This window comes from Geotrypetes seraphini, chromosome 2 (assembly GCF_902459505.1).
Source record: "Geotrypetes seraphini chromosome 2, aGeoSer1.1, whole genome shotgun sequence".
Classification (NCBI taxonomy): domain Eukaryota; kingdom Metazoa; phylum Chordata; class Amphibia; order Gymnophiona; family Dermophiidae; genus Geotrypetes; species Geotrypetes seraphini.
Genome location: NC_047085.1, coordinates 408,995,063 through 409,014,928, shown reverse-complemented (window position 1 = coordinate 409,014,928; position 19,866 = coordinate 408,995,063). Strand labels below are relative to the sequence as shown.

Genomic DNA, 19,866 nt, shown 5'->3' with positions numbered 1-19,866 from the left:
CAGTGAACCGGAGCAAGAGCAGCCTTCCCACACTCCTGCCCCTGGAGAGTCACTAGTGATTGGCTGCATCAATGGGGTCACTAACCACCTGCTTTCTACGGGTTGCTGTTGAACCAAACACTTACTCCTCGTCCAGCTCAGCACAACTCTGAATATCTTCCATTACCCAGCAAGCATGCTAAGGTCTCATTTTCACTGCCTCTGGTTGATGCTGAGGCTTTTTGTCCTCTCTCCAGCCTTGAATATCAGACCCTGTGACTCAAAGTGCAATATGCTGTTTACCCAACTACTAAGTTTGATCAAGGACCTATAGCCAAAACTAAAACAAAAAGCATTTCGCCACTGGATACATTATCTTCAACCATTGATAAAATGGGCCAGATTTAATTGGCATACCTATAAAATTTCATCCCCAACCAGAAGTTATACTCTGAATGCAGCAGCCACAGTGGAAAGATAGTGATAAAGGCCCCAGAGATAGTAGCAGAGGATTTTCTACTATTTGAATGACTGAAAAATAATGACTCTTATTTTAACCACATTGAACAGAGAAGTGTAGCATAATTATACGTATCATTCCTATAAATACTGTTATCTGATCCTAATTGTAAAGCAAGTGACCAGAGGTTTAAACATAATACCCTTGCTAATTACACTTAAACAGATTTAATAACAGCAGTGAATAATAGAGGAGAATCTAATGGCTTGTTGCTTTCAATTACAAATTAGATTATAGTAAAACAATTCGACTATAGCACACATTATTAAATTCATATAGATTTTATAGCCACTCTTATCCACTGTGATTAGAAGCTCCTGTAAGAGAAGGTACTGGGAAGAAAGTCTAGTCTTGCAACAAAACTAAAACTATATCTTATAGAGATTATGATAACTTAGAAAACATAGATATAACCTCATTACTAGACCCAGATATATTAACAATACATTCAAATACCATCGAAACTCAGATGTCGGCATGGAACACATCTCTGATTAACCTCCTTGATAAATTTTCACCGTTAAAAATTAAATCACTCTCCTTTAGTCACAAAAACAATCCATGGTACAATTCAGAACTAAAATTAATTAAACAACAAGTGCGTTCCCTAGAAAGAAAATGGAGAAAGAATAAAACAACTGAGAATCTTCAAATATATAGAGATCAGGTTTCATATTATAAAATAAAGATTAATTCAGTAAAAAAACATTTTTATTCTAAAAAAATCGAAAAAGCAAAAAACACGTCGATGCTATATAAAATCTTAAAATCAATGGACCCAAGAAACAATAAAACTAATTCTATACAAAATTCCACTTTAACAGCTCAAGAATTAGCAGACGCATTTACCCAAAAAATAAACAAAATCCGAAACACATTTTCTCATTCTACACCCTCTGTTTTAAATAACTTAGACTCTCCTTCCATATTAATTCCAACATCAAAATGTTCTAATTTCAAAGTTCCATCTCTTCAAGAAATTCTATCCTTATTTCAGCATATGAATCTAAAAAGTTCTCAATTCGATTTGATTCCCCCATTCTACCTTAAAAAATATTTTTCACATTTTGGACCATTTATACTATCTCTTATTCAGAACAGTTTGCTTACATCTTCTGTCCCTTCACATTGGAAAATGGCTTCCATTACACCTATCATCAAAGATCATAAAACTAGTATAAATGAAGCTTCAAATTTCCGGCCGATCGCTAATATACCATTCATAGCAAAATTAACAGAAAAGTTAATCTATAATCAGCTCTCCGATTTCATAGAGAAAACAAATGTATTACACCCGAACCAAACTGGTTTTAGAAGATTTCATAATACAGAATACTCTTTAATAGGACTGACCACCAATATTCAATATTATTTAGACCACCACAGATCTGTTATTCTTTTCTCCCTTGATATTTCGGCAGCTTTCGATACCATTGATCATGATTTACTCTTAATAAGACTTGAGGAAATAGGAATAAATGATCAAGTACTACAATGGTTCAAATCTTACCTCTCAAATAGAACTTCAATAGTTAGATTTAACAATGAAAATTCGAACTCATTTACCACTTCTTTCGGTATACCTCAAGGTTCAATACTTTCACCCTTATTATTCAATATCTTTTTATCTCCGTTACTAGAAATCAGTCAGGCCTTAGGTTTCATACCATTCTCTTACGCCGATGACATACAACTAATACACCCCTTGGATCCTGGAAATTATTCAGAAATCTTAGACATAAATCAAAAATTGGAAAAAATTCAAAATTGGTTGGATACAAATAAACTTGCATTAAATATTAATAAAACTAAATCCATTCTGTTTACATGGAAAAAAGAAATAACTCTTAGTAATCCTTTTTATCTTAAGCAAATTCAAATTGAATTGGTTCCCTCAGTTAAAATCCTTGGAATAGTACTTGACGCGAATCTGTCATACCACGATCATATTTCTCTTATAATTAAAACCTGTTTCTTTAAACTTCGTCAAATCAGATCAATCTCTAAATTCCTTACTACTTCATCTCTGAAAATTTTAATCCATTCTTTTATAATATCAAAACTCGATTACTGTAACGCTTTATTTCTAAATATAACAAATAAGGAGAAACGGAGATTACAGATTATACAGAACACTGCAGTAAAATTAATCTATAACGCAAAAAAGTACGACCATGTCTCACCTCTTTTGAAGGATGCGCATTGGCTACCTATTGGCCATAGGATCACGTTTAAAATAATATTTCTTATTTTTAAAACTTTAGCTTTTAACGAACCGCAATTCATATCAAAGTTATTAATCCCATACAAACCAAAACGATCATTAAGATCATCGGAACAGAGTCTCCTTTCAGTTCCATCTTTAAAGGTTATCGGAACCAGAAGACTAGACATTTTTACAGTTATGGGCCCTCAGTGGTGGAATATGTTACCACAGTATATCCGTTCCGAACCTGATTCTGTTAAATTCAAATCTCTTTTAAAGACTTATTTATTTAATGATGCCTATGATTTTTAACACAATTTCTGAATTCTTTTTTATATTGTGCTCTGGTTTTTTTACAATACCTTCCCTATTGTTCTTTCCTTTTTTTTTAACAACACCCCATTATTGTAACTTTTCCCCCTTTTCCTTAATTCATGTATGTATCGTTTATATCTTGTATTTTTGAACTATTGTGTAAGTTTCTTATATTAAAATTGTATTATGTACATCGCCTAGAACTTATAATAGGCGATTCATCAAAAACCGAATAAACTTGAAACTTGAAACTTGAAAAGAGGAAAATCTCTATTGATGAATCAATAAACAATGTCTAAGGATATCCATGGAGAAAAGCACAGATGTCTCCCATAAAGATGATACGATATTGAAAAACTAGGAATTTCAATCTAAATTGTAGAGGCAGGAATATCAGAAATCAGCAATGAATGTCAACCTGTAAAAGCAGTCCCCCACCCTCTTAAAAAAACTAGTCAAAAATAATATTTTTCCTTTCTTCCTTTGCAAGGTAATATGGGGGACTTTGTGAGGAGACATGGAAAATTGTATCTCAGTAGAGTACCATGTGTGATGTGGGTGAACTGGGGAGGGGGTGGGGGTGGGTGGAGGATGTATTGTGATTGATATTTCAAAACTTAGTGAATAAATTGGTTATCACTCAGAATTTAATTCCATGTTTGATTCTCTAATATTCTCAGATGTGCACATATTAATCCTCTTCATGTCCTTACAAGTATACAACCTCTAGAAATGAGCACAGTATTCAAAGTGGGGATTATACTAGAAAGTTATTAAAGAATAATATTTACATGGAGAACGAAGGGTGGAAAGGCATGGGCATAGTGAGACTCCCATCTGGACTAAATTTATAGTCACCAGTAAAGCTCACTTGGTATTGGTAGAAGGAATGGGCAGACTGGATGGGACATTTGGCCTTTATCTGCCATCATGTTTCTATGTTTCTATTAAATGCATCACCAGCTGCAGTAAATCTGATTTTCATGTCCAATAAAGAAGTTAAGATGTACTGTATGTACAGTTTCCATTGTGTGGACACCAGCACTAGTTTAATAAAGTGTATTAGAATGAAGATACCATGTAATACCAAACTCAGCTGAGGGAAGTTATCTCGCAGCTTTGCTAGACTTCATTCGACTAAGGTTGAGACTTAATGTTCACTGGTCCTCAGCGGGACACCACACACTCGAAAACTCTCATTGTGCATGGCTTTACGCTCCCACTCGTCATTGGAACCAGCACGTATTTTCAATTTGCTTTCAAATAATTAAGTATAAATACTAAAAGTACTTAGCTTTTAGTAAGACGCTGTGCAGGGGGGGGGTTTCTTTACACCGACATGTTTCACCCATGTGAATCGATGGGCTTTATCAAGGTTCCCACTCCCTCTTAGTAATATTCAGCCACCATTGCGTCAAAACGAAAATATTTTCATTTTGACGCAATGGTGGCTGAATGTTACTAAGAGGGAGTGGGAACCTTGATAAAGCCCATCGATTCACACGGGCGAAACATGTCGGTGTAAAGAAACCCCCCCCCCCTGCACAGCGTCTTACTAAAAGCTAAGTACTTTTAGTATTTATACTTAATTATTTGAAAGCAAATTGAAAATACGTGCTGGTTCCAATGACGAGTGGGAGCATAAAGCCATGCACAATGAGAGTTTTCGAGTGTGTGGTGGCCCGCTGAGGACCAGTGAACATAAGTCTCAACCTTAGTCGAATGAAGTCTAGCAAAGCTGCGAGGCAGTTTCCATTGTGTGCACATTCATTGCGGAAATCTTGAAAACTCAACTGGGTTGTTGTCCTTGAGGACCGTGGTTGCCCATCCCTGGCCTAAGGCAACACCACCTCTATCTTCCATGTGGCTCAATCTAACCTCCCTTCTTTATCCACAAATGCAGCCTGATCCAATCCTCACACAGCTCAACCAATCATTGACCTGGTGTAAGTGATCACCCCTAACTTTTGATGTGCCAAGGCAAGTTTACACCATTATTCTATAATGTCTTTTTCTCACATAAGTGCTTTTATAATATTGGTGCTCATCACACCCCATCATTGCACCTAATTCAAAGTGCAAAGTTATAGAATTATCTTTAAAATGTAAAATATTTATTATATTTCCCTGTGTGGTAACTTCTTTGTACTAAAAACAATTTGTTTGAATTATTTATTTAATTAAAAAATTTATTACTCGCAGGCATCCCACAATTCTGTTCGAGGTACAAAATAAAACATACATAATAAATCCCCCCTTTACAAAAGTGTAGTGTGGTTTTAAGCACCTGCTGCAGTGCTAACAGCTCCTATGCTCATAGTTCTATGAGCGTCGGAGCTGTTACCACAACAGCCGGCGCTAAAAAACATGCTACATTTTTGTAAAAGGGGGGAGGGGATAAATTGAAAGACAGAATCAGAAACAGTACATACTAAAAAAATTACTTTACAAATGACATCAGCTTTCATCATATCATACGTTGAATTACCTAGATGACTTACATTAGAAGCTTAGATCGGGTGGTCACGTCGTGAGTAGCCAATATTAGAAAGGGATAGTAGCCCTGAGGAAAACCCCCCTTACGGGTGAAACATGTTGGCTTTTTTATCCCTTGTCAACCACCATCCCGGTTAAGCTAAGTATTGAGTTAATATTACTTATCAATATTTATTATTCTTAGCTAAAACATAAGTAAATTAAAGCAATTCACCTTAAGACTTATACTAGTTTTACACTAATACCAACCCGGTGACAATTAGGTGCATAAAGCCAGGGGTTATGATCATGTGAACCCTTGGTGGCATCTCTGAGGGCCGTGAAGAAAAAGAACAATCATTTATCTGATACAAGGCATTCAAGGGAGGTTTAGAATACCACCCATACCTAAAATTTACATTAGAAGCCAGTCATTCAGGAAAAACATCTCTTGAATAGCATGGTTTTTACCATCTTCCTGAATTGTAGCAAACTAATCCCCCCTTTTACAAAACCATGATGGCGGATTTTAGTGCAGGCCAGCACGCTGAATGCTCTGTGCTGCTTCTGACATGTGGAGGGGCATAATCAAAAAATACGACTAAGTCCGTTTTGGGCCTAAGTCGCTAGTCGCCCAAAGTCGGACATGTTAAAAGTCCATTCTCGAAAACTATGTCCAAAATATATTTTTTTCTGAAAATCAACTACTTGTATATCCAGCCGTTTGATCGTCCAGATAGCAAAGTTGTCTATCTTTATATCCCATTCTCATCCAAATATTCGTCAAAGTCAAAAATGCCTAGAAGACCTTTTGGACATGGAAGGGATCAGCAAAGTGATGAACTGGATACCCAGACATGGCAACAGAGTAGTGGGGCACCTTACAGGGCACTGCTATGAATGTCATAAAATGGGTGCAGGTCATGTGAGCCCCCCAAAACACACCCAAAACCAACTAGACCCACCTGTCTACCACTCCAATAGACCTTATGGCTGCAGGTACTACCTATATGGTAGTACAATAGGATTTTGGGGAGTTTGGTGGGTGCACATGTTTCACCATGAATGCAGTGGTTAGAGTGGTTTATGGGCCTGGATCCTCCTCTCCATGGTTCACTAGCCAATCCCCCCAGACTACTTAAGCTACCTCTGTGCAGCTCTACTAGGCTTTCCTATGCTAGGTACTGATGTTCTGGTAGCAGGTATGTACATTTTTATTCTGATTTTTATAGCAGTATGGGGGGGTCAGTGATCACTGGGGGAGTGTGTGGGGATCTGTACTTTGTGTCTGCAGTGGTTATCTGGTCACTTTGGATACCTTCTGGGCATTTAGACCTGCTTTTAGATCGCCTAAGTCACTATGTATAAGTTCCGTCTAGGCAGTCTCGTTAAACTTTTGGTTATACTTACAGTACGACTAGGTCTAGGTCAGCCCATGTCCTGACGAAATCTCTCCATCACCACTGCTCCTAAAATGCCCCTTTTAGCTCTGGGCATACAAAAGCACTGAAAAGGCTTAAGCTGTTTTTAGATATGTCAAAATCTCATTTTGATTATCAGAACTTGGACGACCTGTCTTTAAGGTCGTCCAAGTGCCAATTTGGGTGGGTTTTTAGACATACAGTGGTATCTTGGTTTACGAGCATAATTTGTTCCAGAAGCATACTCTTAATCCAAAGTACTCGTATATCAAAGCAACTTTCCCCATAGGCCATAATGGCAACGTTGACAATTCGTTCCACAACCCAAAAGCTGCCAAGGAACTGGGAGGAAGTACCAAGGGGTGGCCGAGGGGTATGTACCTGTAAGGTGCTTGGTGGTGCAGCGCCGTCTCAAGGAAACGCCTCCTACGTCCGCCAGCCGCTGAAGAACTCCTGAGCCCACACAGCACTGCTTCAGGGGGATACCTCTTCTGTCCTCCAGCCAGCCTTCCATACCGGGTGCCTTCCGCACGATGTTGGAGAGCCTCTGAGCCCGTGCAGCCAAGCGCCGTCCCACCTGCACGTTGTGTATGATCACAGGTGGGACGGCACTTAGCTGCGTGGGCTCAGAGGCTCTCCAACATGCGGAAGGCACCCGGCATGGAAGGCTGACCGGCGGACGGAATAGGCATCCCCCTGAAGCGGCGCTGCCTGCAGCTGTAAGTGCTCGTTTATCGGGGTGGTGCTCGGTTTGCGAGACAAAAGTTTGCTGAGTGTTTTGCTCATCTTGCAAAACACTTGCAAACCGCGTTACTCACAAAATGAGGTTCCACTGTATTTGTTTTTTTGATTATGAACCCTTTAGAGTTACTATGAGCATCGGGAGCAGCGCAGAACATTCAGCATGCCAGCCTGTGTTAAAAACGGCTATCATGGTTTTTTAAAAGAGGGGGGGTAGACACTTTTTTTTTTATTATTTCATATTTTACATTTACATTCCATTACAGAATATAGGATATGAAAATACAATGAAAATATATTTAGCAGAAAACATCTCTAAATAATACGATATTCCATCAAGTCCACATCTAGAGAGATGATACCGATTATATCATAACTAGTCTTTAAGTCCGTTACATTAACGGGTGCTAGAATAGATGTGTGTCTGTCTTTCTTTCTTTCTCTCTCTCTCTCCTTGACCGCTTTCTGTCTTTCTTTCTTTCTGTCTCTTTCCTTGGCTGTCCACCACCACCCCTTGCCTGCTCCCCCTGTCCAGCAGTAGCCCTTCTCCCTTCCTTTTACCTCCCCTGTGTCCAGAAGCACCCCTTCCCTGCTCCCCCTGTCCAGCAGCAGCCCTTCTCCCTTACTTTTACATCCCCTGTGTCCAGCAGCACCCCTTCCCTGCTCCCCATGTCTAGCAGCAGCCCTTCTACCTTCGTTTTATCTTACCCCTGTCCAGCAGCACCACTTCCCTGCGCCCCCTGTCCAGCAGTAGACCTTTTCCCTTCCTTTTACCTCCCCCTGTCCAGCAGCACCTCTTCCCTGCTCTCCCTGTCCAGCAGTAGGCCTTCTCCCTTCCTTTTATCTCCCCCTATCCAGCAGCACCTCTTTCCTGCTCCCCTGTCCAGCAGTAGGCTCTCGTACGAAGAGAGACTGAACAAATTGCAGCTCTATACTCTCGAGGAGCGTAGGGAGAGGGGAGACATGATTGAGACATTTAAGTACATCACGGGACGGGTCGAGGTGGAAGATGATATCTTTCTTCTCAAAGGACCCTCGAACACAAGAGGACATCCGCTCAAACTCAGGGGAGGGAAGTTTCGTGGAGACGTCAGGAAGTACTTCTTCACGGAACAAGTGATAGAGCATTGGAACAAGCTTCCAGTACAGGTGATCGAGGTCCGCAGTATCCCAGACTTCAAGAATAAATGGGATACCTATGTGGGATCACTGCGAGAGTCAAACCAATCAATAGGGTCGCTAGGATATAGACTTAATAGAGCAGGTCAGTAGAGTTAAGGGGGCCAGTAGACTTAAAAGGGGGTCAATGGTATGGGCAGACTTGATGGGCTGTAGCCCTTATCTGCCGTCATCTTTCTATGTTTCTATGTTTCTAGGCCTTCTTCCTTCCTTTTACCCCCTCGTCCAGCAGCACCTCTTACCTGATCCCCCTGTCCAGCAGTAGGCCTTCTCCCTTCCTTTTACCTCCACCTATCCAGCAGCACCTTTTCCCTGCTCCCCCTGTCCAGCAGTAGGCCTTCTCCCTTCCTTTTACCCCCTCCCGTCCAGCAGCACCTCTTACCTGATCCCCCTGTCCAACAGTAGGCCTTCTCCTTTCCCTGCTCCCCCCATCCAGCATCCGCTAGCCCGGGTAGCCTCGGGGCTTTTGCTAGGCCGGCCCACCTTGCATTATCAAAGTGGGCTGGCCTAACAAATGCCCAGAGGGCTGCTGTGTTTGCTGGTCAGGGGGTGAGAAGAGACGTCCCAGCAGCGCAGTAGTCAAAACCCCGCTGAAATTGCCGTCACAAGCTGCCCCACGTGCCGCAAGCCGCCCCATGCGCCGGAAATGGAATTCGGCACAGAGGGACACAGCATGGTGGCTGGGATTACAAAACCCTAAGTGCGCATGTGTGCTTAGGGTTTTATTATAGAGGATATATTTTTACGGAGAAAACAATGGAAATAATCTCAATATACACCGCGCTCTTTTAAAATTAACCTCTTAAAGCAAAAACAGTCAGGGGTTTCGTCCTTCATGTAATTTAAGAATTGCTGCAACTGTAATGGATCCATAAAAAGGAAATCTTTATCTTGATACTTCAATATGCATTTACCAGGAAATTAAAAAAAAATATATGGCTTTGGGTGCCACATATTTTTTGAAATTTCCTTGCATCCCATAATATCACTCCCTGTCCAGTCAATCAAAGAATGGCGAAAACTAGATAACTTCACAAGTTTCACAGACGGTACCTTATTTTCCGAGCATAGAACTTGAGATAGCTGATAGAATTGCAACAAAGAAATCAACAATGCTGGGCTCCTATCATTCAGTACTAGCTTAAAAATCAAACATAAAACTTTAAACTCAATTTGAGAAGCAATTGGCAGTCAATGAAGGTCACGCAAAATGGACGTGACACGGTCAAACTTTGAAGCACTCACAATCATTCGCAGGGCAGCATTTTGCACCCTGGCATTTTATAGAGCTAGAATCACATACCTAGGCAAACTCAGGTAAAGTGAGTTGCAGTAGTCAAAAATAGGAGAAATACTATACAATGCTCATCAACTTAAAAAAAAAATTGAGAAAGAGAACTTTGTAATGATTTTTAAAAAGAACATCATAGTGCAATAGAATAGCTGGACACTTCAACAAATGGAAGACTTGCATGTATAGTGAATTTGCATTTAGGACCATAATTGCAACAACAACAACAAAAAACAACAACACCAAAAAAGCCTAAGGCATCACCATTCTAGTGGCAATTGGATTGCTTTTTGAAGGACACTATTTATAGCAAAAATCACTGACCAATATAATCTGTTCCACTGTGAGAAAGCTTAACTAAAAGGAGCAGATGCCACTTCAAGTGCTAATAATGGAAGAAAGCAATAGAAAAGTGACTAAAAATATAAGGTCGTTTTCTTAGAATATAAGCATGACATTTTGTGTTGCGCAATGTAAAAATAGTAGAAGCTGATGCTTAATTTCATTTACCCAGTGGACATACAAAGACAAAAAAGGTCATATTCAAATAGACAGTTTTCCCAGCTGAGCCCTTTCTCAGTTACAAAAAAGAAATCTATAGTAACAAGCAGAAGCTTATAACAGACTTTGCAGACAATGAATTCCAATTCCCTGTGTCCAATTTAATTACAAAACAACATTCGGTACAGCAGCTAACTTCTTTACAGGTGACTCCTGGGTTATTCCGTCCTCTTGCATTAAGTTCTGGGCAGACTATCGGATCACCACAATGATCTATATTCCGACTTAAATAACAGATCACTGTCCATTGTCACATATTTTCAATTCACGTGGCTCAAAGGGAGGTCAACAAACCAGGATGCATTCTCAACAACCATAGCGGTGGCATTCTTCTCACTTCGAAAGAAATACATGATAACCCATCTGCTGCTGGGGACAGGGAAGAAAATCCTGGAGTTCACTTGCTCACTCTGAGTTCTGGAGAGAGTATTCTTTATTCATACTCACATGTACCAATTTCACAGTGGTAAGAAGTGAGGTTCCTCCTGGTTCTGCTTCTCTTCCTCTACAACCCGAGGAGAGAAACCCACAGGCTTTTGCTAAACGGCGGTAGAGATTTTGACTGTGGGCCATCGAGTTAAATGCTCCAACACTCATAGGAATTCTATGGGTGTTGGAGCACTTAACTTGCTGGCCCATTGTACAAACCTCTACCATCGTTTATTAAAATTCAGCATTAGACTTTCTTCTAGAACAACCAAACTATCATGCTTGTACAGAAATATACATCAGTAATAACTCAAAATAAGAAACACAAAATAAATAATTTAGGGCCCTTTTTCTACTTACTTTTTAAAACTTTTTATTGAATTTATCAAAAAACCATACAAACATAAGAAAAAATAACAGGTCATGATACAGGTACATATGTGAATACAATTGATAGTTATGACCAAGGAGGGACTGACATGCAGAAAAACGGGGAACAGAACACTAGGAGAGGTAAAGTCTTGTAGATGTGGAACAAATCTCTGCAGCAAAGAAGAATTACAATTATGTAGGAGCAATGTAGATTTTGCAAAAATACAGAAACAATAGCACCCTGTGTAGGGCCCTTTTTCTAAAGCTTAGAGCTCCTTTTACAAAGGTACGCTAGTGTTTTTAGTGCACACACAAGATTAGCGCGCGCTATAGCACGCGCTAGCCTATAAAACTACCGCCTGCTTCAAAGTAGGCGGTGGCGGTTAGCGCTTGCTAAAACCATTAGCAAACCTTTGTAAAAGGAGCCCTTAGTGTGTGTTAAGTGCCAAATGTCCCATAGGTTAGGGCTCTTCAGCTTGGAAAAGCGATGGCTGAGGGGAGATATGATTGAAGTTTACAAAATCCTGAGTGGAGTAGAAAGGGTACAAGTGGATCGATTTATTACTCCGTCAAAAATTACAAAGACTAGGGGACACACTATGAAGTTACAGGGAAATACTTTTAAAACCAATAGGAAGAAATATTTGTTCACTCAGAGAATAGTTAAGCTCTGGAATGCATTGCCAGAGGTTGTGGTAAGAGCGTAGCTGGTTTTAAGAAAGGTTTGGACAATTTCCTGGAGGAAAAGTCCAAAGTTTGTTATTGAGACAGATATGGGGGAAGTCACTGCTTGCCCAGGTTTGGTAGCATGGAATGTTGCTACTCTTTGGGTTTTGGCCAGGCACTAGAGATCTGGATTAGCCACTGTGAGGACGGGCTACTGGGCTAGATGGACCATAGGTCTGATCCAGTAAGTCTTGTCTTATGTTCTTGGATTATAAAATAAGATGTTCTGCATTTAGCACACACTAATTCCAGGCTCAAATAATCTATATTTTATAGAATAGTAATTCACAATACTTTTATATGAAAAACAGATGCATCAATTCATGCATTTCCGAGTAATGTAAACACCTGGCTTTAGGAAATGGATCCTCAACAACAGAAATTTCCTCCTGTACCCTTGTGTCTTGCTGGTCAGGAGATATCCTTACTGTTCAATTCAAAAAAGGACTCTCACAATATCTAAAGAATAAACTCAACAAACTGTCCCAATCATAAGGCAATGCTAAATTACTATTATGATAGCTGGACTCACCGCTTCCACAAGTGAATTCTTCAACAGACTCAGTATATCTAAAACATCCATATTTTAGCCATCTTGTAGTTGTTGCCAAGACAAGTTCCTCTTGAAAGAAATTCTGGTATAGGTCTGAAATTTTCTACCATTGTAAGATCCAAGCTAGTACTCCTTGGTTTAGGGATTAAAACAATATCATCCAGTTTATTAGGATTCAATCTTTCATTTAACAAAATGTTAGGTGCCCAGATCAATAGGTGTCCCGATGTAGGCGCCTAACTGTACGGGCCTTTTATAGAATCAGGAACTTAGTACCTCCTATTTATGAGGCGATAAGGGGGGAATTCTGTAAATGGTATCTAAAAAGATAGGTGCCTATTATAGAATCACACCTATAATGTAGGCCAGGGTTTTAAAGGTCTACATTATAGACACCTATTGTGGCCCTAGGGAGATGCCTAAGGTTGCTTAAGCTCAACTAAGGCCACTTCCGGGTAAAACCATGCCCACGCCCAGCCTTGGGTGAGCTTAAGTATCCCTAGTCACCTCCCAGCACCACGACAGATGCCTACAGTGTAGGCGGCCTGCCTCGTGTTTGTTTGTTTTCTAGAAAACATGCATCCTGATTGGCTTGTTAGACAGTGGTAGGACTCCTACCACTACCTACAATCGGGACGCCATTTATAGAATTTGCCCTTAAGTGCCTAACTTTAGGTGCATTGTACAGAATTTCCCCATGTTAATCAATTAGGGGGAATTCTTTGAGGCACCTAAAGATAGGCACCTATATAAGTGTCTAAGTTTACCATGAATCACTAAAATAAACCTTAAACCATACTCATTCTCTGCCCTTGCCTCACTTAGGGCTCCTTTTATCAAGGCGTGCTACGGGGGTTAGCGCGTCGGACATTTCATCACGCGCTAACAACCCACGCGGCAGCCTACAATCCTAACACCTCGTCAATGGAGGCGTTAGGTACTAGCGCGGCAGGCGGTTTAACACGCGGTATTCCGCGTCTTTGTAAAAGGACCCCTTAGTTCTTACACAAAATTCCCTTAACATGTGACTTAGTATGCAGTGATCCAAAAATACTATATAAGTGATTGGACTGTTTGTGTGTTAGTTGTTACTGTATACTGGACCATGTTTTAACAGCCTAACACACTTTAGTAAAAGGGAGCCCATATGAACAGCTGTCTTAATAAGCAGGATTAAGTTTTATTGCATAATATGCTATTTTTAGCATGCAGGAAAAACTCCCTATGAGAGCAGATAAAGGCAATAAGACCCCAATTTATCTAACCAAGTTGTATTCTGATCTCAACATCTACCATTCAGTTCTTTGCAATTAAGTATCTTCATTGATTGACCTCTACCTCTGTGAAAGTTATTACTGTCCTTTCCATCATTACCTTCACTGGGACATGATTTCATTAATCTACAGTTCTTTCTGTAGAAAAATATTTTCTAACATCCTTTCTGAGTCTGTTCCAAAATTTCCGATCCTTTTGAATATTTTTTTCTCTTTGTGTTTTGTTTATAGCTAGGGCTTCTATTCTTAGAGGCTTATCATATGTCAAAACAGGTGGACATGTTCCAGCTAAGAAGGGATTCTCGAAAGGTACAAATAATAGGTATTGGTGTTCTGTGGCTTAGGTACTATTGCTAGGTACCTTTTTTGACTGACTGAAATACTAATATTTATGCAGCCTAGACATAGTCCATGGAGAAAATGCACAACGTGGGCGATCTAAGACAGGCCAGGAGAGGGGCGAGAGAAGTGGTGTTTTTCTCATATTAATACAACAAAGAGGTCAATTTATAGCAGGATGCTTAGATCAATAGAGGAGACATCCTGTCAAAATTGTGCCAAGATTAAAGTTCTGGACATTACAAGTGCTTGAGATCATACTTTGTCCTAGAAGAAAAGATTCCTTTTCTTCACCTGCCTGCCCCTTCCCCCCCCCCCGCCCCCCGCAGCACTACCACCAACCCACTGTCATTCTCCGATGACCTAGAGAAAGAATTCTCAGCCATGAGTTCACTCTGGATCTACTTATGGAATTAAGGGTGGGGAATTCTTGACTTTGACCATCTGGCAGATGAATCTTTCTGCTCACTGGATATTTTTGCAGCATCTACAGAAATCTGTTTCCATAATATTCAATCAACTTTATATGCAGTTTAAAAAATAATTATTGGAAAATACTATTTGATAATTCAAAAATAAAGATAACTTGTAAGGTAAAATTTCAACATCCTGTCACAGAAAGTAGATGTACCCCTAATTTGTGGGGTTATTTGTTTATTACTATTTATATAAGAATCTCACCGTCACTATTGATGCAGGTAACAACTGGAACTTGTGTGCCAGTGCCACACTGGTTTCCATTGTCAGGTATACATGCTTCCATTTTTACTACTCGCCAATCATAGCAGGATGGCTCTTCACATGGAATGGCTTCAAGGAGATTAGGGCAGTTTCCAATCCCCCCAGTAGGCTCATTTGTAATTTGTCGTTTTCTTAGTTTAAAACCTGAGGTGTGATAATAAGGAAAAGTATGGGAGTCTACTGATAGCCAATAACATGGACAATTGTAATCTGAGACAGTTGGATGCAATTCAGATGATTCTTAGGTAGTCCATTCAAAAAGATATTACAATAATCTGTTTTGGCAAGGATTCTCACCTATTTTTTTTTTTTTTTAATCTGGTCTAAATTCAATAAAAGAACTATGGGGTCATTTTATTACAGTGCATTAAATTTTGTCATTACAATGGCTTAGCACAAGAAATTAACATATGGTAACTGTAAATTTAATGTGGTACCTATTAGGAGAATGCCCAACATTTTTATTGTAGGTTATACATTAAAGTGTGCATTCATGTGTGGTATTGAGGTTGCAATTAGCACAGATACACATAGGGAGATATTCATCAAGAGGCGCTAAGCAATTTAGTATGTGCTAACTGTATTACGTTTACTAAATGCTAAGATACCCATTATGTTCCTAAGATCGTCTTAGTGTTTAGTGCATGCTAGTGTGTGCTAACACAGTTAGCATGTGCTAAATTGCTTAGTCCCCATTGTTGACTTCTGCACTCAAGGTTGGATTCTGTAACTGAGTGGCGGCAGGAGGGATTGGGCTTCTCTCCTGATGGAAATGTTAGCGGGGATTCATCCTTGAGCGGGTTTGGGTCATGGTTAAGAGTGGGCAGCTTGTACGGCACTCACAAATGAGAGTTGACAAAGCGGGATATGCTATGTAACTTGATAACATGTTGGCTGGTATTGATGTAAAGTAGTAAGTGGCATCTATAAGTTCTTCTCAAATGTTCAATATTAACGTTAAAAAAATTGCTGAACGTGAATTGTTGAACGTGAGTGAAAATATATTGTAATATGCATATATGGCTGCGACCAAGAATAAATTCACACTTGTTGACGAGCATTCGAGTTTATGTGTTTATGTGTGTTATGATCTGAGGTAAGTATAGGAGTAGAAGAGCGACAGGTGCCAAGTGCCTGATTTGAAGAAAACTACACACAGGTGTAATAAGCCTACACTCACATCGGCCACCTCACCTAAGAAACATTGCCGAAGTCATTTTTTTTTAACAGTTACTATGATTTTCAGTCAGAAGAATCTGATCCATATTGAAACTTTATATTTGGAGAAAGATTACAGATTTATAAACTAGTGCAAGAGTTTCCAGAAAAGAGGTGGAAGAGGGTAGCCCCAAAATTCTGTGTATGGTGCCTAAAGTTGTGCGCTGATATATGTACATAACTTAATTGATTAATTGGCCTAATCAGTGCCAATAATTGGCAATTAACTCATAATTGACACTAATTTGGCACACGATTCTGTAAAGATTATGCACCAGTTGCAGTGCACAAATTTGAAAAGGGGCATGGCCAGTAATGGACTGTGGGTGGATCAGGGCATTCCTAAAAGTTAGGTGCATTGTTATAGAATATGCCTGATGCGCATTTAATTTAAGATCAGTCTTTTAGGCCTGTTTATAGCTGGCCTAAATGCCTGTACCCAAGTTATGTGTCACACACACCTTGTAGAATTGCTCTAAGCGCCATTTTTTAGGTGTAATATATAGAATCAGGCCCTATACATAGAATATGTTTTGAAGAAAATGTGAGAAATTAGCTCAACTGATCACCGTACAAGAAGAGGCAGGGCCTGATCAGTTCACATGGAAGAAAACATTATAACAGTTGAAGAACCAAGTAGTGAAGTGGCATTTTTGGTGAGGTGACCAGCATGATTGCGGGCTTATTACAAACTTATTCAGGATGATATAATCCCAAACTTTATTGAAATTGGTCAAGTGTTGACAGAGATATGTAGAAGGCAAGCTTTGTAGTTTTTGAGTTTTTTTGAGGTTTTTTTTACATACAGTGTAGAATAGGGAAATAAGGAGGGAGGTACGTATCAATATGCAACCAAAAACACTTATGCCATATCGATGCCAAGTGTAAATGTTTGTTGCTATCTTGCAATAAAACCGATAAATATAAGGGCACAGTCGTATATGCCACACAAAAATTCAAGCAGAAAAACCTTTGTTCATACATAGTGATGAAGATGACAGAAAATGAATTTTGAAAAATAAGTTTATGAAGTGAAATGAAAGAGTGATTGAATATACATGTACAGAGTTTTTTTTCAGACCAGTGATGATACGAGTGGCTTAGGGTACTGTGTAGTCCCAGCTGCCCATGTATGAGGCCTATTTTTCTCCATTTTTTTGGTATTTATTATTTTTCTGCCTCTTTTGCTTTTTGATTTGGTACGAATGTGGATTTTCTGCTAAACTAACATACAGTATGCTTTCTTTTTGAATTTTTTGTGTTGCTATCTTGCAACACTTTTGCATGTATCTTTATTCTGTGTGCCAGATGTGCCTGCCCATGCTGTGCACTCATGTATACTCCCTGGTACATACACAGGAACAGAGATGCCTGCATCTGTCATAGAATAGCACCATCATATACATGGGTGAATGCCAATTAGCGCTACTCTTTACCCATATATATATGCTAATATTCTGTAACATATGTGAGTATTTGGCCCCTACCTTTAGACATAATTTTATAGAATTGCCTTTTTAAATACCTAATGTACTTTTTTAAAAAAGGGAACCTATATGAAGGGTGAACATTACCCAGTAAAGTATAGACAAAATTGCTAATTGTTTATATAAGAATGAACTGAAGCCAAAAATGGCTAAATCAGATGCCTTTATTTTTCCCATCATCCAACTTCACTTATTCCAACTATACCTAGTATTAAAGGAATACAACTCCCTCTCAGAGCGTCAGTGAAGATAACTGGGGTTGTTTATTTATTTATTTTTTTATCAGGGGCCCAAATCTCCAACATTGTCTCTAAGTGTTATTTTGTGTTAAGACAAATCCTCTTTATTTGAACTTTTCTAGATTTTCTTTCACGCCCTTGTAATTTCCTCCTGTGGACCATTATAACTCCCTGTATCAGAGTTTAGTAGTCACTCAGTAAAGACAACTTCAATTAATGCAAAATACTGGTTTGGTCAAATTCCTTAATTGGGCTCAGCGATGATAACTTGGCCTTTATGAAATGGACATAACATGATGGTGCTTTTTGAACATTTCACATAGTCACACTTTGTTATGAAATTACTGCTCACATGCTCCTTTCATGCTCTTTCAAATTGCTTTGGACATTTGTCATAATTAACCTTAAACTTCTTTTAACTAATATCCTTTTTTAACCTTGTTAGATCTCCAATGGTATGTTGCTTACCCTTTTTTCCTTGTTGGTCATCACAACTCTCATACGTGCAGGGTCCCCAAGCTGACCAAGCAGACACGTCACATTCTACTGGACAAGGAATTTGACAGAGCTGAGTGGTACTGGATATTGGCTGTGTACAAAGCATTTGATCTACAGGCTTGGATGCTGTTGAAAACAAAAGACAGATTTAGGTGAGCTTAGGCTACAAAGAAACGTAGGGGGTCAATATTCAGGGCTTTTTAACTGGGCAGGAAAGACTCCTGTCCAGTTAAATAGTGCTGTGTGGGTCAGAAGCAAATATTCAGTGGTACCTCATCATTGGATATCTGCTCTGACTGTTGTGGTGCTTCCTAGTTAGTGCTGGGGTGGGAGTTTTCCAAAGAAAATGTCAATATTCAGTGCTGGTACCTGGATTGCAGGCTAGTTGGATTGCAGAAATAGCTCTTTTAACTTGTCAAAATATTCCCTATTTCTATAATCTTATGTACCCACTTTTGTGCATGCAAATATGTAAGTTGCCCCCCCCCCCTCCTTTATAAAACTGTGTAAGAGGTTTTAGCACTGGCCAGCATGCTGAATGCTCTGCACTGCTCCAATGGTCATAGAGTTTCTATGAGCGTCATAGCTGCGCAAAGCATTCAATATGCCAGCTGGTGCTAAAAACCTCTTCTGCAGATTTGTAAAAGGGGGGTATTAATTTTTATTAGGCACTAATTAATATTAATCAATCCTTGGCTATAATTGAAGCTAATTGGTGCTAACTGGCATTAAGTTGCAGTTACTGGCTTAACTGCACTAAGAGCTAGATTCACAAAGCAAACCGATTGTGTACCAATCAGTTTGTGAGCCCTTAGCGAGCAGATTTCCCTCTGGCCTGATTCACATACCTGTCCTGCAATCCACTTCAAATCTATGCATGCAAAGTAGGCAGGGATGCAATTCACTAAACTTTCTCCTGACACACCGACTGGCTGGCCGATCAAAAAACTCCACTCCTCTCTGCCTAGACCTGCTCTCTGCCTGCCCCGACTCTCCTGCTCTCTGCCGCCCTTCCCCACAGTGTGAGCCTGTGGTTTTAAAGCGGGGCTGCACTGCGAGGAAAGGCAGCAGAGAGCAGGAGAATCAAAAATTTCCCACCACCCCGGCCCACCACCCCCCTCTCCATAAACAATGTATGTTTATGGCCAATCAGGTACTTCCTTAGACTCCTCCCTAAGGAAGTCCCTGATTGACTGAGGCGCCCCAGGACTTTCCCAAGGAAGGAACACGAGGCGCCTCAGCCAATCAGGGCCTTAGGCCCTCCCCATGCATCAGATGATTTATCGGGGCGTGGCCTAAGGC

The 19,866-nt window shown here is 39.8% G+C and overlaps 1 protein-coding gene across 1 annotated transcript in view; it reads right to left on the bottom strand.

Annotated features, from left to right (window-relative positions):
* Nucleotides 1-19,866, bottom strand: part of THSD7A (thrombospondin type 1 domain containing 7A) — a 763,222-nt gene that overhangs the window by 220,695 nt on the left and 522,661 nt on the right. Inside the window, exons 8-9 of the mRNA XM_033931006.1 lie at nt 18,535-18,690; nt 15,063-15,266 (exon numbers count right to left, since the gene is read on the bottom strand). Coding sequence (XP_033786897.1) covers nt 15,063-15,266; nt 18,535-18,690 — 360 coding nt within the window. The remainder of the gene's footprint in view (nt 1-15,062; nt 15,267-18,534; nt 18,691-19,866) is intronic.